At 38.3% G+C, this 23606-nt stretch overlaps 1 protein-coding gene across 2 annotated transcripts in view; it reads left to right on the plus strand.

Annotated features, from left to right (window-relative positions):
• LOC148843966 (Cation efflux family protein) overlaps positions 1–23606 on the plus strand; it is a 43787-nt gene that overhangs the window by 1295 nt on the left and 18886 nt on the right. For both annotated transcript variants that reach the window (XM_088957644.1, XM_088957643.1), the window contains exons 3-7: positions 16570–16702; positions 16894–16949; positions 17905–18019; positions 18177–18234; positions 18307–18425. In XM_088957644.1, the coding sequence (XP_088813770.1) occupies positions 16570–16702; positions 16894–16949; positions 17905–18019; positions 18177–18234; positions 18307–18425 (481 nt within the window). The remainder of the gene's footprint in view (positions 1–16569; positions 16703–16893; positions 16950–17904; positions 18020–18176; positions 18235–18306; positions 18426–23606) is intronic.

Here is a 23606-nt window from a genome sequence, read left to right on the forward strand (position 1 = left end):
TTTAAGTTAAAGAGCCCCATGCATTCCAGGCCAGTTTGTACATCTTGTTTGCTTGGATTTCTACGTTTGCTGATAACTTGGGGAGGACCTTGTAAAAAGTGGTGTATCAGAGGAGTATTTGTTTCATTGGTTTAATTTGCGCTGATTTAGTATTCCTTATGCTCTATTTTCCCTTCTCCTAAATGGATCTAGAGATGGAGGTGTAATGTAGGGGCTCATAGATGGAAGGCAAGGTTGATGGGTAGCCCTGCTTCAAAATCCAACTAAGTATGCTCTGAATCTGGGATAAAATCTGGAGGATAGTTGTTAGTTTTCTTCTACTAGCAGAGAACTGCTGGAAAATAACAAAGGAAAAAGAAGAAATCACATGTTTCTCCAACACTGATATCAAGAGTAGAAAAGAACAACTATAGAGGAAAGCAAAAATTAACTCATTCAATTTTCATGCTCTACAGATTTATGTGTATATGTAACTCAAAGCTTAGAAATTTGACAATTACTAAAACTGTAGCTGATTCCTGTTAGAATCCTAGAAGCTCCTAATAATGAAAACTTAACAAAAATAGAAACTCAATGAAACAGTAGTTGACTTAAAACTAGTAGCTTCCTATTCTACTAATTGCAGACTTTAGAAAAACAGGACACTCCATAAAGAAAACAATAGGTGGTTTGAAAAAAAAAAAGAAACCATAATTTAGGAACTGCTGTCAGCTTCCAAATTTAGTTGCAGCTATTGATTCCGACTTCTTCTACCCGTTTTAGTAACTTTGAGATTCTCAAAGTCTCTAGAAGTTAATTGTTGTATCATCCATTGTTATAGAAGGATAAACCATATCACTGACCCCCTCTTTAAGAACTCGCCCTCAAGTTCTCACTGTCATGCTCCCTGTAGTAAGGTGAAAGGTGCTTCACATGAAGGTGTTACTTATTTGCAAAAGTGCAGGAAACCTTACTTTGTAAACATGATCATTAATCATTGCCAGAATCTTATAAGGACAAATCTTCTTAGGCTTGAGCTTATAATAATTTCCACCATGATACCTCTTTTTAGAAAGATGGACTTACATTTTATTTCCAACTTTAAGTACAAGTTGACAATAATGTAGATCAGCTTGCTCCTTTGGAGACATCTTTTAATAAGATTAATATGACGTTGCATGCTATGCACATTTCACAGGAGGCAATTCAAGTGGCAATTCTTGAGTGAAAACGTCCTTAAACTCTTCCAATAGGGGCTGTACTTGTTATGGAGTACCATCACCATCTTGCTGGTCCAAAATATCCCCTTTTTCTACACAAGCAAAAACCATCTGTTCTCTTTGTAGCATTGTACATGGGCAACTATTTAGGCATTCTGTTCAGGACCAATTGGTTCTGGTGATTCATTGAGGGTAGGGATATCAGTAGTATTGCATGGTCTGAGACTAGGCAAACAACAAATCTACAAAAATATGGATGTATAGACTAGAAAGAGATTCCAAACTGGTGGTGTGGTGGTTGAACAATAACTGTCAAGGAACTTGGGTCCATAGACAAGCTATGAGGGAGATCAGATGGTTAGAAAGGGAGACGGAAGCTACATTTAAGTGGGCAAAACGAACAAGAAATAGTTTCACAAATACTTTAGCCAAGCAAGGTAAATAGGGACCAAGTTTGCTAAAGTGGAGGAGATCAAAGAAGAAATTATTTCAAGGATTGAGGAGCTAGATAAGGAAGAAGCTCTTAGAACTATGAGCAGTGAGGAAAGAAGGTGGAAGTTAAAATGTGAGCTAGAATAGTCCTTAGGAAGGAAGAGATTTCTTGGGGGCAAAAATCTAGATGCAAGTGGCTGTTGGAGGGGCATGGCAATACAAAGTTTTTTCACTCTCTAGCCAATGGGAGAAGAAAGAATCAAATTGCTAGGCTAGAAGTGGATGGCCTTGAGATAACCAAGGAGGAGGAGATTCTTAGGGGTTTCGTGGGTCACTTTAAGAATGTCTACCTGAGTCAAGGGGAGAGGAGCCATTTCCTACCAAATGTTCAATGGAATAGAGTGCCTGAAGCTATGGTTGCAGCCTTAGAGGTGGAGTTTTTCATAGAAGAAATTAGAGAGGCAGTTTTCTCAATGGGTCTAAAGCCATGGACTGGATGGTTTCTGTTTATCTTTTTATCAGGAGTGTTGGGATCTTATTGAAAGAGATTTGTTGGAAGTGTTCAATGAGTTCTACGTCGAAGGGGAAATTTCTCAAGGTATAAACTCAACTTTCATTGCCCTAATTCCCAAAAAGAAGGAAGCAAAAATTCCAGAGGATTTTAGACCAATAAGCTTAGCAGGAAGTCTCTATAAGATTATAGCAAATGTTGTAGCCAGGAGACTAAAAAAGGTGTTACCTTTGGTCATCTCACAACATCAAGGTGCCTTTGTTGAAGGAAGATAGATCACCGATCAGGTATTGGTAGCAAAGAATGTGTAGCAGAGAAGAGGAGGAGCAAGAGGGGGGGGGGAGGGGCTTAGTGTGCAAGTTGGATTTAGAGAAGGCTTACGACTTTGTGGATTGGTCTTTTCTTTTGGAAATTATGGGGAGAATTGGGTTAGGGGAGCGGTGGAGGATGTGGATGAAAGGATGTCTTAGTTCAGTGCAGCACTCGATCATGATTAATGGTGTGCCTAGAGATTACTTTCCAGCAAAAAGACGACTGAGACAAGGGGATCCCCTTTCCCCCTTCCTTTTCACTTTAATTGCTGATGTCCTAACTGGGATGATTATGGAGGCTGATCAGAGAAACCTTTTTAAGGATGGAGGATAGGAAGACTTGAGGTGACAGTCATGACAGTGAGGGACGCAATCAAGAGAGTATAAGGAATTTGTGTGAGCTCATTACTTCCTTTGAATCGCTTTCCAAGTTGAAGGTAAATTGGGGAAAAAGTTATATAACATGGGTTAACTTGGAAGATGAAAGTTTGAGAGAGCTAGCTGAGCTTGTGGGGTGTGAGGTCAATCAATGGCCATTGGAGTACTTAGGGTTACCTTTGGGAGGGAATCCAAGATTAGAAGTCTTTTGGAAGCCAATGGTGGAGAGGTTTACAAGGGCGTTGGCACTTTGGAAGAGGAATTATTTATCCATAGGTGGGAGAATTACCCTAATTAGAGCAACTCTAGCAAATATACCAGTCTACTTCTATCAAGCTTTAGAATTCCAACTAGAGTGGCAGGATAATTAGAAAAGGGAAGGTAATTAATTAGAGAGGGAGAGAAAGAGAGAGTAATTAATGAAAAAAACATTAGAATGAGGGAAGGGTTTAAATTCATTATGCATCCATTTATACGCTTAGAGTATTGGCCTGTTTTAGATTGATACAAACGAAAATGAACACTATATATAATTTCCATGCATTCCACATATTGGATCCTTGTTGGAACGATACATATCAGTCGATACATTGCGAAATTTTGAACCTTGTTGTGGAGTGACTTTGGTCTATGAACTTTTGAAAGTTGGGCAGGAATGGATTGGTTTTGACCTAGGGTTTCGAGCTTTGGGGTTTGAGTCGGTGGAAAAAGATGTTTGAAAAGGGGTGTTAGGATAGGCAAAGATATATGAAACGAGTATTGAATGTCTTGGAAAAAAATCCCCAGAGTGGGTTCAAGTGTCCTATTTATGGGAAAAGGCTGCCTCTCAGGGACCCAGAAAGAATGAACAATAGGCTGGAGGTATATTCTAGAAGAAAATGGAAGAAACCAACTCAGCCACAGGGATAGCTCAACACAACTAACCAAGAGCCAGCTGGCAACTAATCAAGATTCAGTTACAAGCAAAAAATCAAGTAATCGAGGGGCAAAGTGGTTAGTTATAATAAAATGTCACATGACTATTACAAAAAAGAAAGATGCTTCCCACCCGAAGGATTTTAGGCCAATTAGCTTGGTTAATAGCTTGTATAAGATCATTGCAAAAGTGCTATCTTTAAGGCTGAAGAAGGTTTTGCCAGATATTGTTGCACACTACCAAGGAGCTTTTGTGAATGGAAGACAAATCACTGATCAGATTTTAATTGCTATTGAGAGTGTGGAGAACTTTAAGAGGGATAAGAAGAAGGGAGCGATTTGTAAGTTGGACTTGGAAAAGGCTTATGACTTGGTGGACTGGGAATTTTTTAGGAAAGTTTTGACTAAATTCGGGTTCGGGGCTAGATGGTGTAAGTGGATCATGGGTTGTGTCCGGAATTGTCATTACTCAGTGCTAGTGAATGGGACAGTGGTAGACTTCTTTCTAGCCAGTAGGGGTAGAAGACAAGGAGACCCCCTTTCTCCTTTCTTGTTCATTCTAATTGCAGAGGTTTTGGGGAAATTGATTCACAGAGCAGATTCTAGGGAGCTTATTAGAGGCTGGAGAGTTGGGAGGGCAGAAACCCCTCTTACTCACTTGCAGTTTGCTGACGACACGATTTTGTTTTGTGAAGGCAGTAATGTGAGCTTTATTAGGAATTTGAAGTCGGTGATACAACTGTTTGAGCAAATATCCAACTTGAAAGTTAACCTTGGGAAAAGTTGTATTGTGGGGGTGAATTTGGAGGAGGGAGAGATCAGGGAGAGTGCTGAAGTATTGGGGTGTGAAGTCTCAGGTTGGCCTTTGAACTACTTAGGGTTGCCTTTAGGGGATAATCCCATGAGAGAGAGCTTTCGGAAGCCGGTGGTGGAAAGGTTTGAAAAAAGACTAGCGTCATGGAAAAAGAACTACCTCTCTCTTGGTGGGAGAATTACTCTTATTAAGGCCATGCTTGCTAATTTACCTATCTTTTTCCTGTCGGTGTTTAAAATCCCAGTGGAGGTTGCTAATAGATTGGAGAAGTTAATGAGAGATTTCTTGTGGGAACCGGGAGAGGAAAAGAGGGATCATAGAGTGAGCTGGGAGATAGTTTGTAGGAGTAAGACATGTGGTGGCTTGGGGCTTGGGAATATTAGGAGAAGGAATATGACTCTGTTGGGAAAGTGGTTGTGGAGATTTCCAGTGGAGAAGGAGAAGCTTTGGGCTAGAATAGTGGCAAGTATTCATGGGCTGGAGCATAATGGATGGGACGCTGGAATCAGAGCTAGGACCACAAGCAATTCTCCTTGGAAAGCCATTCATGACCTACTTCCTATTTTCTCCCCTAATATCAGGTATGATTTGAATTCCGGTAACTCCATAAAATTTTGGGAACAAACTTGGGTGGGGAGTGCCCCTCTAAAGGATCAGTTTCCTTCATTGTTTGCTCTTTCTGATTTGGAAAATGAACCAATTTCGTCTTTTACCACCCCGTCCTCTTCCATTTCTGGGATTGGGTGGAACTTGGGTCTAAGAAGGGATTTGAGGGACTCAAACTTTGACACTATTTTGAGCCTTATTGCAACTCTTGATAGCGTTGTCTTAGACCCCACTAGGGCGGACTCTAGAATTTGGACACCTTCTCCCAATGGCATTTTTACTTGTGCTTCTTTCTTCAAGGTCTTAAGTCAGTCCACCAGTTCTACCTTCCCTCCTTTTCTTGTTGATGAGGTTTGGTGCAGAGCAATACCTCCTAGGGTTGGTAGTTTTTGTTGGGAAGTCTATTTGGAAAGAATCAACACTGGTGATTTACTCCAAAAGAAGAGGCCCAATACTTGTTTGTCACCTCTGTGGTGTATTCTCTATAAAGCGGATGGGGAGACTGGTCTTCACCTACTGGTGTCTTGCCATTTTGCGAGGTCAATTTGGGAATGGGCTTTGTCCCTATTTGGTTGTTGCTGGAACCCCCCATCAGACTTGCAAGGCCTTTTTTCCCCTTCTTTTTTTAGGTGGCGGATAAAAAGGGGAAGGACAATGTGGAGAGGACTAAGGGCTGCAGTATGCTGGACACTTTGGGAAGAAAGAAACTCCAGGATATTCTCAGAAGCTCAAAGAGGAGTAGCAGATCTGAGGCCTATCATTCATATTAGGGCGGTACAGTGGCTGAAATCTTTGGAGTTTTTCACAGATTACACTGTGGATGACATGTTGAGGAAGTGGGGTGGAATTGAAAGTTGCACACAAACTAAGTCAGTAATGAGTGTGGCTTGGACCCCTCCACCTAGTGGATTCGTGAAACTAAACTTTGATGGGTGTAGCAGGGGAAATCCGGGACAATCGGGGATTGGGGGTGTTTTTAGGGATGGAAATTGGGTCATTTCTACCATGTTCTCAGGCCCAATTGGAGTGGGTGACTCCCTTAGAGCTGAGATCTTTGCAGTTATGGAAGGAGTCCAAAAAGCTAAGGAGTTGAACATCAGGAAACTCTTAATTGAAGGGGATTCAGAGGTGGTGATAGGGTGGCTGCTTAAAGATCACAATGGCTTATGGAAGTACAATAATGAGAAGAGGAAATTCAAGTGGCTGGTGCGGGAGATGGAAGTTAAGATACATTGGGTTAAAAGATTGACTAATTCCCTAGTTGACGGTTTAGCTAAACAAGGGGAAGAAAGGGGTTCACTTTTTTGGGCCAAGCTATAACTTTAGTGTGTTTTCTTTCTTTTCTCTTTCTTTTTTCCTTTTCTTGAGGTTCTTTGTTGCTCTTGGAAGATAAGCGTGTTTGTCTTCCTTTTGTAAATCTTCTATTGATGAATTAATGAAAGTGCTATTGATAAAAAAAGAAAAATAATAAGAAAGAAGTTTATCTTCCTTTTGTAAATCTTCTATTGATGAATTAATGAAAGTGCTATTGATAAAAAAAGAAAAATAATAAGAAAGAAGTTTACCAGATCCCTTTTCTCTCTCTCTCTCTCTCTCTCTCTCTGTTTTCTTACTTTCTTCGACGAACGAGTAGATCGCATGGAGATTCAAATACACAAAGTCATGGGTGCAGTGTTTTAAAAGCGAAAGGCGCAAAGCGAGGTGCACACCTTTTTCAAAAAGGTGCACAAAATTAAAAAAATAGAAAAAACATGTAGAAATTCTAAGAAATCAGGAAAATTTCAAAAACAAAGTTAATTATTAGTTCAATTGGTTAGATACTTAGATTATTATACATTAGGTAAAGTATGAAATCAGCAATCTAAAGTTAATCAGGAAAAAATGCAATCATCAATCTTGAGTCTATAGAAATAAAAATTAGAGATAAAGTGATAAACTGATAAAGTATGCAATCAGCAATGAGCAAATCTAAAATCAATTATTAGTTTAATTGGTTAATCAGCAAAATATCCAATCAGCAATCTACAGAATTAAGAAATCAGCATTAAATAATTAAAGGAGACTACAAAAAAAAAAGCAATAACAGAACAGTATAACGCATTCAATGATTCAATATAAAATATAAAAGAATTAAATAATATGACTATGAGCACAACCTATACAACATTAAATAATCAGCATTAAAGAAGTTAAAAGACACTTACCTCTTGGTATCGACATCCTCTCCATGGCTCACACATAACAAAATCAATATAAAAATTAATCATTTACTGTAATAAGCAAATAAGGAATCAGATTTGAAAAATATTAAAATTAACAAGCTATATATTAAGTATTTAAATATGCCAATATCAATTTTCTAATATAAAAAAAGGTTCTTTCATCAATCAGCATTCACAAAGCACAACCTATACAAAAAGCAAGTTTACTGCCCATACAAAATCTCAAAATCATTTTGTCATATGTCCTTTGACACCATTCATCCATTCTTGATTCTTCTTTCCCCAAGATTTTTTTGATGAATGATAATAAATTTATTAATTCAGAAGCAGATTTAGAGTGAGTTCATACCACATCCCAAGGAGAGGCGCGAGCTGCAGCCCCTCCTTGAATCTTACAAGTAAACTAGGAAAGAAAAGCAAGAATCACAACTGAGCCCAAAACAATTCTTCCCTATTTACCCCTTGCTTAGCTAACACATCTGACAAAGTTTTGCTGATCTCCCCTCCCACTATACAGTGACCAACATATTCCTTGTCAACCAACTAAATTTCTTCATTTCATTCTTGTAACGCCACACAGCCTCTTCAGGATTTTTCAACCAACCCACCACCACTTTGGAATCCCCCTCGATTGTTAGGTGTTGTACCCCTAGCTGGTTTGCAAATTGCGCCCCTTGTACAACAACTAAAAGTTCTGCCCTGTTGGAGTCCCCAATTCCCAAGGGACCTGAGTAGAGCAACAAAATCTCTCCCTTCTCATTTCTCAAAGCACCTCCCATTCCAGATAATCCTGGATTACCCATGCTACTTCCATCAAAATTCAACTTCAGTGAGCCTTCGGATGGAGGAGACCAACTTGTAATTGATTTGTCCTTTAGGGATGAACACCTCGCTACTGCTGACCAATTTCTTCAAAAGTCATTAAAGGAGAATTGATGGAAGATTTCCAAGGTTTTTAGCCAAGGTATTGCCCTATTTAACACGCAGTCTTTCAATTCCTGACTGCTCATTTCCTTTTCTTGAAAAATTCTAACATTCTTTTCTTCCCAAAGAGTCCAAATCAAGGCAACACGAGCACATCTCCACATAATTCTCCTTATTTTTGTAGGCCAATAAAAGGTAGAATGGTTGAAGAGCATGTGAACTTTTGCTGGTAGACTCCAACTACTCCCAAACAACGAAAGTAGCCAAGCCCAAAGGTCTGATAAAATTGAGGAATTCCATATCATCAATTTTATTTTCTTCATTTAGAAATTCCACATCATCATCTTCATACTCATCAGATTTGTAACATAGTTTTTAAGGCACCAAGGCGAGGCTAGGTGACAGGGGAGCACCTTGTTGCCTAGTCGCCTAGGCGATGGATTTTTTTAAGTAAAACCATATATCTTAGGGTAGTTCCCTAGGTTCCATAACCATATTTCCTTAATAATTATTCATAATTTTCATAAGAGAAGTATAAATTTCATGTTTAAGTCTACAAAATCAACATTTTATGAGAAGAAAAAGAACAAAGGAAAGAAAATTAAAAAAATATAGGGGCTGAACCCCTACTTTTGTTATAGGAAAGAAGAAAATGTGTTGATTAGATAAATTTTTAACTTCTTCCCTTGCTTATTGGTTCAGGTTTTGAAAATTTTGAGGGTTCAATCAAGGATCAAAATTTCGATAAGATACGCCTGTATCGGGTGTATAGTATCGTATCTTTGGGGTCCCAATACCTGTTTACGGGTGTTTTTGGGGACCCTTTTTTTAAATTATATATGGATATATTTAAAAATGAAATTGAACACCAAAGAAATAAAAAAAATAAGGGGAGTATTGTTATAAGTATCGATACACCTCTGCCAATACACAAAGGTGTATCGATACTTTGAACCATGGGTTCAATACAGCAATTAGCAATGTTTGCGTTGATCAAACCCTACAAATTAATAAAATAATAAAAAGAAATTAGTATATAAACACATAAAATGAATATTCTAGTTTACTAATGTCTATTTTATAATTATAATGTCAAAAAATAAAAAAATATAAGTATTTTATAACCAGTTCACAAAACTGCTTGGCGACTGGGCGAGGTGAGCCTCCAAGGGTGCCTTGTCGCCTAGGCGTTGCCTTAACAAATATGATTTGTAATCATCGACATTCTCTTCTTCTGTTTCTTCTCCTATGTCAAATTCATCTTCATCTTCCAAATGAAGTTGGGAACTTGATGTGCTAGGTCTTTTGGAATTGGTTGCCTTGGGCCACTTGGCTTGTAATTGTGAAGTTGAGCTTGAGCCCCTAGCTCTTGTATATTTTAGTGGCTCTTCAACTCTAGAAGCATGAGCAACATTTCCCCATGTCAATGAATCACCCTCAAACACCAATTCATCTTCAGCCCCATCCATCTCTCCCAATAACCAATCATTGCTCTCATCAATATCTTTTAGAGAGATGGGATCAATGTAACTGCGTGAATCAAAACTCTCTTTCAACATCTGGTTGAACTTAATAAACATCGAATCATTTAATCACTTTTGTTCCAAGCGGTTCCTCTTTTTAGTATGAATTTGTGAATTCATAAAATAGCATTGAATTACTAAAAAATTTAAAATTTAAATGTAAAATATAAATATAAGATAAATTATTACACAAGTAAATTTAATAAAGGCATACATGCTCAAACACACTCCAGTTCCGCTTGCAACCAGATGCACTGCATGTTAAACTTAGAATTTTGATGGCAATTTTTTGTAGATTTGGAGCTGAAGCACCAGATGCTGTCCACCAATCAGCTGAAAATATAAATATTAACTAAATTAGCAAATTGACTAAATAAAATTAGCAATTATTAAAATAACTAAAGTACTAAACACAAATATTAATTGTCTATATATGAACATTTACCTAGTGCTTTTTTCTTTCTCTGCTAAATAGCCATGTTATTACCAAAAATCCCTTCTGCATTCTTATACCTTGATAATTCATCAATGATTGTATTCAGCTTGTTCTTGTCACTTTCAAACATCTGGATTACTTTATGAAGGCCATTTATAATCTCTTCACCTGAATCAATTCTTTCTGCATCATCATAATAAAATTGAGGATTCAAATAGAAACCAGCCACATGCAATGGTTGGTGGAGTTGGCACTCCCATCTCCGATCAATAATCTCAAAAATTTCTGAGACCTTTTCCCTTTTACCATCAAATGCCTTTTGAATTGCTTCCTTTGCCCTATTATTAACCTCATAGATGTAACCCATAGTTGGCTTGTTTTCATGATCTTCCAAGCGTAAGACATGAACAAGAGGGCTGCACACCTTAAGAATATATACAATATTATTTCAAAATGAAGGTATCATTTCTGTCTCTACAACCCTTCTACCCTTGGCTTCCTTCGCCCACTTGCTATCACTCCACTCAATAGAATTGAACATCTTCCTTAAGTTCATCTTTTGCTTAAAAATGCTTTGTAATGTAAAATAGGAGGTAGCAAAACGGGTTTTGGCTGGAATCAATTCCTTTTGACTTGTGAACTTTCATATTAACTTCAACAGGCCCGGATGGTTGTATATGTATCCTGTTAGTGCTATAGCCCTCTCAATAGTCCTCTTGACAATAGGTAATTTGCCAATGTCTTTCATAATGAGATCCATACAATGGGCATCACACGGTGTCCAAGTCAAATGAGGATATTTAGCCATCAAATATTTTCCTAATAACACAAAAATAACAATTTAAGAAACAAGACAATAAAAACTAAGTAAAAACCATACAGAAAATAAACAAGTTAGAAAATTTACCTGCTAAAACATAGTTTGAAGCATTATCGGTAATCACTTGAATGATATTCTTTTCACGAATCCTCTCAATCATTTTCTCAAGTAAATTCAACTTCTCCACTGTTTTTATATCACCTGATGCATCGATACTTTCTATGAACATTGTTCCAACACAACTATGGACAAAAAATTGATTAGGTTTCTATCCTTTCTATTGGTCCATCCATCAAACATTAGAGAACACTCCCACTTTTCCCTTGTGGCCATGCCTCCTTATGATGTTGCAATAATGTCTTCGTGTAATCAACATCCTTTTTCAAGAAAGGAACCTTCACTTCATAGTAGCTTGGGATCTTTAATCCAGGCCCAAATTGTCCAATTGCTTTTACCATAGCTTTAAAGCTTTTCAAGCAGATGGTATTTAAGGGAATATCTGCTTGATACAACCACTTAGTAATACGTATACAAACTTGTTACCTCCCTTATTTATTATATGTTTTACTTATAGTGGTTTGCTTCATTCTTTTTTGTTCCTTCTCATCTAACAGTGTAAAAGGCCTAGGACATGAATTAGAACTACCACCAACACCATGAACTTGTACATCATCATCTTTTTCAATTTCAATCATATTCTCATGATCATCAAAATCAGGGATCCTATCCCTTTCTTCCATCACTATGTTTTCTTTTACCGTTCTTTTCTTTTGCATATATGCCAAAATTTCTTTTTAACATTCCTCTTACCATCAACAATGTGCTCTTTTGCCCTGTGATTCCTTCATTGGTCACTTTTCCATAGAACTTGCAAGTGACTGAGTTTGTATTATTAGGGCCTTGTAGAGAGCAGTATTTCCATGCTGGACCTTTCCTACTAATTTCACGAGAAGTATTGCCTTTATCCATATCTAGTTGTACAAAAAAAAAGAGGAAAACTAAATTAATATTTAATAATCAATCAAAAATAAAAATATAGAATGAAACTAAAAGTCTAAAACTCTAAAACAAATTAACTAAGTGACTAACATAGCTGAACTGAAAATAAATTAATATTCAATACTTCAATTTGTAACCAGAAGTTCAGAAAATAATATGCAACAAAACTGAACCGAAATCGAAGTTCAGGAATATTTGAAACGATCCATTCGCAGTTACTCCATCCACTTCTGGGATAGAGCCCTGTTTTCGTGTAAAAAAATTTAGAAAAAAAAAAGAGAAGAAGAAGAAGAAGAAAATGGGGAAGAAAGAAATAAAGAAAAACTGAAAACCCAAAAAAAAAAAAAGAATGGGGCAGAGCCCTGTTTTACTGTTTTTAAATGAAAACATTGTGATAGTGGGGGTGTAAAAACATTGACAGGGTGGACTGTGGAGCCCCTGCTTTTAATGTAAAAAGCTAAATCAAATGTTGGATAAAAAGGTTGGGCGGAGTCCCTGTTTTAGTGTAAAACAGTGAAGGAAAGAAGAAGGGGGTGGAGCCCCTGCTTTCAATGTCAAAACAAGAAAGGAACAAGGGGCAGAACCCCTGTTTTACTGTCAAAACAGAAAAAAATGGAAAGCACGAAAAGAAGAAGAAGAAGAAGAAGTACCTTGTTTGTGCCAAACTGCTGAAGGCCTGAACCTGATGATTGAAGAATAAGAATCCTGGAGGCTGCACTTGCCGTTCATCTAACAGTGAGAGATGGCCTGAACCTGATGATCGAAGAAGAAGAATCTGGAGGCTGAACTTGCCGTTTGACTGAGACTGTGAGAGTCTGAGAGTTTGAGATGTTTGGTTTCCTTGTTGAAAGCCTTGCATGTCAAGTTTTTTGTCTCTCGATATGGCATGTTTTTCTCTCTTTCAAACTTTGACATACAATATATGATATTTGATACATAAAAGCAAACAAACCATTCATGTACAATTATAATGATATATAATGTTAAATTTAAAAATAAATAAAAAAAACAATGGACAGCTTAAATAGGTGCTTGCCTGGGACACCTGGTGCCTTGCCTGAGGCGCACGCCTTAGGCGTCGAGGTGAGTGCCTTTCTAAAGTCTGGTCGCCTTGACCCATGCGAGGCACCTAGTCTGGAATGCTTCTCGCCTCTGCGCCTAGGTGCGCCTTTTAAATCACTGATGGGCGATTAGCAAGAAATCAAACAATTGCTAGCGGCGATAATGGCTCAGTTGGAGAAAAATTCATTGGAAGGAAACCATGAGAATGAGAATGAAGAAGCCAGTCGAGAATCAAAAGTTAATAAATGAGACTCAAGAGCATCCATGAGAACGACCAAACTCAATTTCCCAAACTACTCAGGTGAATACCCCGTAGCTTGGATTTTTAAAGATGAGAACACCTAGTCACGTGGTGAGATAAAAAAAGCCATGTTGGTCAGTACCAAATTCTCTCATGTTTTCACTCAGCTTCTTATGCTGATTTGGCTTAACTAAGGAACTTTCTCCAATAGAATATTCTAGAATCCCATCCTAGGTTGTATGCAAGTTGCATGGCAGTGTTGGGGTACTGCCCAATACAGGCTCCTCTTGAGAGAGAGAGAGATGGGATTCAGTAAACTTCTTTCTTATTATTCTCAGAGTACAAGACCTATTTTTATATATCTGTAATAGTCATGTGACATTTTATTACAGCTAACCACTTGCCCCTTGATATCTTGATCTGTTCCTTGTAACTGAATTTTGATTAGTTGCCAACTGGTTCTTGGTTAGTTGTACTGAGCTGTCCCTAAGTTGGTTTCTTCCTTTTTCTTCTAGAATATACCTTCAGCCTATTGTTCATTCTTTTTGGGTCCCTAACAGCTCCCCTCTCCTTGAAATTGTCTTCGTCCTTGAGGTCCAGGTGTGGAAACTGGAGTGCTAAGTCAGTACAAGGTTCCCATGTGGCTTCTTCCATAGGTAGCCCAATCCAACTGACTAGAGCTTCTCTAGAAAATGACTGACCACTTTTCTAGGAGGTAGCTTCTCCCTCGAAGAGGAGCCTGTGTTGGGCAGTACCCTAACACTGCCATGCAACTTGCATACAACCTAGGATGGCATTCTAGAGTATTCAATTGGAGAAAGTTCCTTAGTTATGCCAAATCAGATTAAGAAGCTGTGAGTGAAAACATGAGAGAATTTGGTACTGACCAACGCGGCTTTTTTGATCTCACAACGTGTCACCATCCTATGTTTTGCTGAGATTGTTGTGTCATTGTGTGTCAAGAAGCAAGGTTTGTTTTGGAGAGCATGACTGCATCTAGCAGGTCTCACAATGCTGGCTTTGCATGCCCAAGATTGAGAGTCACAAGGTACTGTAGCAAGCTAGTGGTGTTGAGCATGTCTATGCTCTTACATAGGCATGATGGGAAAGAGAGACCTATCTATTATGCTAGTTGTGTGTTCATGGATGCTTTGAGAAACTACTCCCCTATGGAGCAACAATACCTCTCCCTTGTCTTTGCAGCCTAGAAGTTTAATCTCTAGCCGCACTACCTCTTAGGTCACAAGGTCTTGCTCATAGTCAAAAGTGATCTTATAAAATACTTTATAGACAGGCCACCTCTGTCAGGAAGATTAGTCAAGTGGTTGATGCAACTTAGTGAGTACTCCTTTGATAAGGCAGCCCTGGACTTACCAAGATATGGTAAAGAAGATCAAGTGGCATCTAAGAGGTGTAACAATAGCTTTTCAGTGGGTTCCAAGTGCTGCTAATGGGATGGCAGATTCTCTAGCAAGGCATTGAAAGGGAGCAATTATTTTGGCCTCAGTTACTTTAGGGAGCAAGTGTTCACCTTCTCCTGTGGGTAAAGGATGGGTAAGGAGTGATTGTCTTGGGCTTAGTTGTTTTATCTGTTTTTAGGGGTACTCGTACCCCAGTTGTAATTCTCTGTATATTCTTGTTTATATTAATGAAATACTTTCTGTCATCTATCAAAAAAAATGTGAAGGTTTCTGCTCAAAACGACTTGGCCATACCTGTAGGCATAGTCCACTTGCAACTAAAGAATGAGAAGAACATTTTCTAGATATAAGCAAATAATGGACAGGAGATTAACAAGTCTTGCCATTGGCCTTACAATGTGTGCATCAATTTGGGGATAAACATGAATTTAGTATTATTCTTTGTAATGTGTCCTAAGTGTTGATCTTCTCATGATACACCTTCCAGCAGGGGGTCCTGACTTTAGGAGGAACAGGCTTGCTTTAAACTTCTTTGACAGGGAAGGACAACTGAGGGAAAAGGGAGGACCTGGAGCCTTGTAGAGGGAGACACATGAAAAAGAATCCAATGGATGGGGAGTCCAAAGGAGTCCAAATATGCTTATCCAGTTTAGAGGGGTCCAGGTAAACATCATTGGGGACTTGCAACAGATTGATCACATTAAGACCTCCACAGTCCGTCAAACCTCTTCAAAAACCCAAATCCTAATCAAAGCCCTTAGGTGAAGAGGAGGATACAAATTTTGGAATTGGTTCTCTTTTAAGGTTGCAAGTAAAATACAGGGAGGGAAAAGGTCTTTAAGAGTAGAATTACCCATCCATAGGTCTTCTCAAAAAAGAATTTTATTCTCAAAACAAACATCATATCTGACAAAATTTAGAAATTTTGAAAGAATACCATGGATAACCTTCCAGGGGAAGTCCAAGGTAGCTTGATGTGATGAACCAGCATTCCAACCGTTATCCAACATCCTGTGAATGCTTACCACTACTTTATGCCACAAATTCTCATTATCAAGAGGTAACCTCCACAACCATTTTCCCAGTGGTGCTTCATTCAATGTTCCCAAATCACTAATTCCCACTCTACCTTGGTTCTTGCTCCTACACACTACCTCCCATCTCACCAAGTGGTCCTTTTATTCCTTCACCCAGTTTCTCAATTGAACCTATTTAGCATTATATGTTGTCAACATGACCAATAAAACTGTAGTCCTGATTTTTTATCTTCATTCCCCATTTTACACCGCATTACTCTTTCCTTGCTGGTATTGGCTTTATGAAATTCTGAATTATGCTTATCTATCAAAAAAAAAAAAAAGGAAATTCTGAATTATTCTACAGCCACTGTCAACCCACTTTTCTCCATTGCAATTTTTATTTCAGTTTCTTTTGTTGTCAAGTGTCTGATATTTCTTGTTTTTTTTTTGTTTTTTTCTTTGGGCGTTTGTTCATTGAGCATTTGACCTTGTTGGAAAGAAACTTTGCTACTCAAACTAAAAGCAATAGTGGTAGATCTGCAGCTTAACTCAACTTGTGCTCTATGATAATCCAGTATCTTGATTTTTGATTTGCTTAAGCTATTTTGATATTTGATATGCACCTGTATTGTTCAGAATTTTCAGATGCAACTTCTAGGTTCTATTTGCCCCAAGTAAAGCAACCTTTCTTGTCTTCTTTTTGTTGTACCTAATTTTGTATAAATGCTTATTCCAGTCAGCGAGCAGTTACTACAGCATTATGGTGCAACTTCCTTGTTTTCTCTCTCAAATTTGGGGTCTGGTTAGCAACTTCCAGTCATGTTATGTTAGCTGAAGTTGTGCATTCTGCTGCAGATTTTGCAAATCAGGTATTTTGTTACTTGTCACTGGGGCATTCAAAGCCCATCTTGTGTGGTGGAGCTCCTTTTGTTGAAAACTTGCAATTATTACTTGTGTAACTTAATGTCTTTATTTTAGTATTTTTTATGCAATAAAAATTGACATTGATTGTTTTATCTCTTTTCAAGCTTTAAAGAATTAATCCTGTTAATGCCTGTAGGCTCTTCTTGCTTATGGTCTGAGTAGCTCAAGGCGTGCACCAGATGCTCTGCATCCGTAAGTCTTTTATCCTGAGCCTAACATATCCAACATGCTCTCTCTTTCCGTGCACTCGAATGCTTAATATTCAATTGTAATCTAAATTGTTTTGCATTTACTTTATTTTGATTGATGACAAGATCAAAAGGGTCTACGCATAATGCTCAACAGTATGACCTTTCTCACTTATAGGGTGGATGGGGGGTCAAAAGAGTCCTGGTTTTTGACAATCTCAACTTGTCCATCCTAGAAATCAAGGCTCTATCCTCTATAATAAGGTGTTAGAATCATTGCAGGCTTGTCTACAACTCAACTCAAGTCAATTCAACCTTAATCCAACTATCTGGTTGGCTACATGTAGGGATTGGGTTCAGATTGATGCCAACCCATGGCAAACCTGACCCATTGACATTTATAGCATTGGAACATTTGTACATATAGCCTTGATTGAGTACGGGCGCACTATTTCTGGGCTGGGTTGGATCAGGTTCATTATCCCATTTTATTTAGTCCGATTGGGTTGGGTTCAGGTTGAGCCAAACCCATATTGACCTATACTGGATCAGATTTGCTCTGGAGAATATAGAAGCATAAATAGAAGTGTGTTTAGAAAGAGGAGAGACTGAATCATGTTGGCCTCTAAATATTATAGATAATACTTTAGACTGACAGACAAAAGTATCTCTGTAGCTTACATGACATAGAGAGAAGCTGATATATTGGCCTCTAAATATTACAGATAATACCTTAGACAAACAGAAATACCTATGTAGTACATATGGTTTCTGACTTTCTAACAAAATAGGATTCAAATATGATCACCTAGGCCCATAGAAGCAGTTGATTTTTGAAACATGGCAGATTGGATTAAGAATTGGCACTTTATTTGTACTTTCATAGTTTTCTGTCTGTAACACGATTTATTCTGTGTTTCATGAAGGTGCTTAGTTGCTTATTAACATTTTTTTGACAGTTATGGTTATTCCAAAGAAAGATTTGTTTGGTCCTTGATATCTGCTGTTGGTATTTTCTGCCTTGGTTCTGGTGCCACAATTGTTCATGGGTTCCAGAACTTGTGGACATCACAGGTAAGAGTCCTACTGGATTCACTTTAATGTATGCTCTACAAATTTTGTTGCTAAATTTGCAGTTGTTCAAGCCTCTACTTCTTAATCATGGTTCTTCGTGAACGCCTTCTCACCTGTTATTGATATCCACTGATTTATATAAGCATGTCTTGATTAGCCCCCTAGCAATATTCAGTATGCTGCTTTCGTAATTGGTGGTTCGTTCATCATAGAAGGTATATATCTGAATTATGTTTTTTAGTATTTGCATGGCTCCAATGTTCCTTTAATTCTGGTTTTCCTCTTAGGTGCTTCTCTTGTTGTCGCTATACATGCTGTAAGGAAAGGTGCAGCTGCAGAGGGATTGAAGGTGTGGGACTATGTATGGCGTGGACATGATCCCACATCTGTTGCTGTTATGACGGAGGTAAATTTTCTAATGATAACAAATGTCATGCTTTTCCACTTGGAACTTGTCAAAGTGGGTAAGAACATCATTTCAAAGGGCCCTGCCATTTTTTCTGAACCTGAAACTTCAATCCAGGGAGAGGGACAGCCACCATTGAATTTGACTAAATAATTGAATATTCAATTCAATTCTAATTCGAGTGACTAATTGTTTTAGGCAATATATGTATATATATAAATATAACAAATATTTTATATTTTATTTATATAAATTATTTAAATTTATCATCACAATCATCATCAAGCCTTATCCTAACTATATGGGGTTGGCTATATGAATCCTGTTTTTCCATTCCGTTCTGTTTAATGCCCCATCAACTTGCAAAAAATCACTTCCTCTTCAGGTGCACCAAACCATTCTGATCTACTTTATCTCATTTTATCACTTGTTGGAGTTACACCTAAATTCCTTCTAATGATTTCATTTCTGGCCCTAGTGTTATTTGTATAATGAATGGTCAATGGTTCAAGGCTCTGTATGTACAGGGGGAAGGCTGTGTACATCTGTCCCTCCCCAGATCCTGCATTGGTGGGAGCCTCGTGCACTATGCTGCCCTTTGTTGTAGATATACAGTTGCCAGACTCTTTGCATTTCCCTGTGTGGAAAACTTTGGAAGCACTCTGACTGTCATCTCTTGGACCTCTGCCATTGTAAGGGGGGCATCAGAAACTTCACCGTCACCTCTCAGGCCTCTTATAATCAATTAATGTCTTGGGAAGTGAAGTCAATAGTCAAGTCGTTGGGATAAGTTTTGTGGTGTTTTATATAAAATTCTTGGCCGGAAGGAGTTTATTTAAACTTGGGTAACACAAAGGAAATTGATGTAAGCCTAGAGTCTTCGTAGGTAGTTTATTGAAGATTTAGTCAGTTTTGTGTTGTTTTAGGAGTAGTTGTTTTATGTTAACTGTTAAATATGAAGTGGGGAACACAACAGTTATGTTGGGTCCATTATTTATTATTTATTTAAGTATTTTATGTGCTTTTTAGTGTTTGCCGCCCTATAAGGGCATATTAGTAATTGTACTCTTCTTTAATTTCTAATATAATTATTAAGTGAAGGGGGCGACAAGACATAGCTCTCTTTTCTTTCTCAAGTTCTCTTCTTCTCTTCTTCAAGAAAATACTTTTTTTTTTCTTTCGTAGTTTTTTAATTCAACAGATTTCTACTTGGTATCAGAGCTTCGGCTAGGGTTCTTGGAGTTTTCTCATGTAGCCCTAGATCAGCTGACTACATGAGGTGATAAAGGGCTGATTGATCTATTACAAATTGCCCAGTTCTTGGATTTTTTGGTGGGATCTAGTCATCAGGAAGGTGATCTACTTTTTGGCATCAAAATCATGAAGAACTGGAGTACGTGGAAGAGTCCTAGAAAAGCTGGACTCTTGATTTTTTATCTGATCTTGGGCGCTCAGGTATCATTGGATTTATCTTGTTTTTTGTAGGGGGCGGTTAGGTTTCTGGAGTTTTTTGGGCCTCCTAGAGTGTCCTATTCACTTTTCTCTATCATGGAAAACAGTGGGAGGAGAGAGATTTCTCTCCGGATAGGGTTTTCTTCTTCTGGAAGGGTTTGCTCCTTCGTGTGTGAGATCGAATTGCTCTTGGAGGCTCTCAACCTTTTTTTTTTTTGTTTTTACTGTTGAATTGTTTGAAGTAAGTTGGAGAGTTGGAGTACCAAGTTGAAATCCACTGGTACCATGGGATCGGGCATTGGAGGTAGTAGTGATATTTTTGGGTTTGGAATCATTACTATAGTGAAGATTGATGGTACAAATTATTTAGAATGGGCACAACCAGCCAAGATGGCTATTGGTGCCCATGGAAAATTAGGGTACATCACTGGGGAGGAGAAGAAACCTGATACAAATTCTTCTCGATGGGTATAAGAGAATTACATGGTAATGTCTTGGCTGTATAATTCTATGTTACCTCACATTGGTAAAAGTTTTCTATGGGCTAATACTGCAAAGGAAATTTGGGATCAGTGTTTTAAAAGCGCAAGGCGCAAAGCGCAAGGCGCAAGGCGAGGTGCTCGCTTTAAAAAATGCAAAAAATTCAAAAAAATTGAACATAATGTTAATAAAAAATATAATCACAAATTTTAAAATAAATGTTTTAAAAAACCAACTATCTAAAATTAAATACATAAACATAACATGTAAAGCGTATTCAAATGAAAAATTAAAATATAAAGCATTTCCAAGCATGTAAAACCCATAATCTCTTTTGTTCCTTAATTGCATTGCTTCAAGTAGCTAATGTGATGTAAAACATATTGCATTCTTGATTACATGAGTTGCCTTTGTACCATACCCCTCGGCGCAAGCCTGAACAAGTCTATGTTAGGGTTTGAAATTCTTATTTCTCACATGAAAAATAATGATTTTATAACTTTATTTGCCTTTTACGAAGATATTTTATTGGAATGAATGAATGAACAACATTAGCAAATAGGGGGTTCTTGGAGCTTCGGTGAGCGAGCGAATAAGAATTTCAAACCCTAACATAGACTTGCTCGGGCTTGCCTTGAGGGGCGTGGTTGGGGGTCCAGGGGTGGAGCCCTCGACCCAGCCATTAGACTCAAAAAGAGGTAAAAAGCGCAAAATTTTAAAAAGGTGCATGCCTAGGCGCACAAGGTGCATGCCTTTTGAAAGGAGTGCACCTAGGACTTGGGCGAGGCACATACTCCAAAATACGCCTTGCCTATGTGCCTAGGCACACCTTTTAAATCATTGTTTGGGATGGAGTGGCTGAAACCTATTCTCAGAAGTAGAATGTAGCCAGAGTTGTAAATGATGCAGTAACCTATCAGAAACTAGTTGAGAAAAATAGGGCTTTTGAGTTCTTGGTAGGGTTAAACCCTGAATCTGACATTGCTAGGCAGCATATCCTTTCTAGAGAGAGTGTGACACTCTCTCAAGCCTATGCCTTTGTTTCTAGAGAGGAGAGCAGGAGGAATGCCATGCTGAGACAGCCTGGGATTGACTAGTTTGCTATGGTTAGTACAACCATACCTAAGCCAAATGGAGACAGGGGGAGCAGTGAGACTAAGAGGGAGGATAAGAATGACTTGGTGTGTGATTATTGTAAGAAGCCTAAGCATACCGGAGACACTTGCTGGAAGCTCCATCCACATATAATACCTACTCGGATCAAGAACAAGAAGGGAAATGCAAATGTGGCCACTACAAGAGACTCTTCGGCCCCCCTTCCCAAACTGATTGGAAGCCCATTACAGTAGCAACAGTTGGAACATAATTGGAGAGGTTTGGACAGTTTATGAGTAAGAAAGATGTAACTAGTTCTAGCCCTTCAGATGGTTAACAGAGTACAAGAGTCAACTACACCACTTCTTTTGCTTATACAGGTAGTTCATATGCAAATGCAAATTTTGCATCCACTTCAGGTAAGGAGGGACCTCCTTGGATTATAGACTCAGGAGCATCTGAGCACATGACTAATTTACCTACTCTTTTCAGTTCTTATCAGTTGTGCTGCATATGGTTCACATATTCCCATTGCTGGGAAGGGGACAATTAGAGTGACCAATGGCATTACTTTATCTTCTGTCTTACATGTCCCTAGACTTCATACCAACCTTCTTTCTGTTAGTTCTTTGACAAAAAATTTGAATTGTTCAGTGACCTTCCTGGTAATTGTGTTTTTGTAGGATCTGGAGTCAAAGAAGATTATTGGGAGTGGTCGTGAGTTGAATGGAGTCTACCTTTTGGATGAAAGCCAGTAAGTCAGGTTATGATCTGGCATAAACGATTGGGTCATCTTTCTTTTAGTTCATTAAAATTCATTTTTCCAAAGTTGTTTGAGTCAGTCCAATTATCTACCGTAGAGTGCGAGAATTATCAGTTGGGAAAACATTGTAGACATTCTTTTAATCCAAGTAATAAAAGAAGTGCTTTTGCTTTTGATGTTGTTCACACTAATGTATGGGGATCATATCATACTCCTTCCATGGGTGGCTACCATTATTTCCTCTTGTTTGTGGATGATTATACACGACATTCTTGGACATATTTGATGAGATCCCATGATGAGGTTCCTAACTTGGTACGATAGTTCTATCAGATGGTTCTCACACAATTTGGAGTGAGAACTAAGGCCTTTAGATCAGATAATGACAGAGAGTATTTTGAGAAGGACATCATCACATATTTTTTGGAACATGGTATAATCCATCAGAGTAGTTGTGCATATACACTGCAATAGAATGGAGTAATAGGGAGAAAAAATAGACACATTGTGGAGGTGGCAGGAAGTTTTGTGGTGTATGATTCAGTTCCTATTCATTTATGGGGAGATGTAGTTTTTATAGCTGTACATTTGATTAACCGTGTTCCTTCATTTACCTTGGGGTTTAAGGTACCATTCAGTCTTCTTTTTCCAGATGGGGAGATGTTTCACATACCTTTGAGGGTTTTTGGGTGTGTTTCCTTTGTTCACATTCTTGGCCCCCAACTCAAGAAATTGGATCATAAGGCCAAGAAATGTATTTTCCTTGGGTGTGCTCAAGACCAAAAAGGGTATTGTTGTTATGACTTTGTGTCAAGGAGCAAATTTGTTACTATGGATGTTACTTTTTTTGAGTCTACCTTCTTTTTCTCGAGTGATTCTCCTCAAGGGGAGTTTGGGGAGGAGAACTCACAATCTGTTCCTCTTCCCGTTTCCTTTGTGCCCCCAGTTTTTCTATCAACACCTCCATCAGTTCCATTACTTAAGCCATTACGGGCAGCCTCACAACACTATCAGTGCCGCCAGACGATGGCTGACTCCACACATGCTCAACCAGTAGAACCTGCACCACTCTCCATCATTCCTTTTAAGGCTCCAGATTTAGTAGATACAGTTCCAGGTATTCCCCTTGAGTCTGAGCTTGTTATTTTTTCCGATGATAATGTTCTTGTACCTAACACTATTGTTGCAGCTAATCCCATTGACTTTGATCTTCCCATTGCACTTTGCAAAGGGAAGAGAAAGTGTATAGCCCATTGCATTTCACACCATCTCTCCTACAGTGCCTTATCACCCTCTTATCGAGCTTTCCTTTTTTCCATGGATTCTTTGTCTATACCTAGGAATGTTACTGAGGCTCTCTCCAAACCTGAGTGGAAAACAACAATGCAAGA

Source organism: Nelumbo lutea, chromosome 8 (genome assembly GCF_056320005.1).
Source record: "Nelumbo lutea isolate HS-2025 chromosome 8, American lotus-T2T, whole genome shotgun sequence".
NCBI lineage: Eukaryota > Viridiplantae > Streptophyta > Magnoliopsida > Proteales > Nelumbonaceae > Nelumbo > Nelumbo lutea.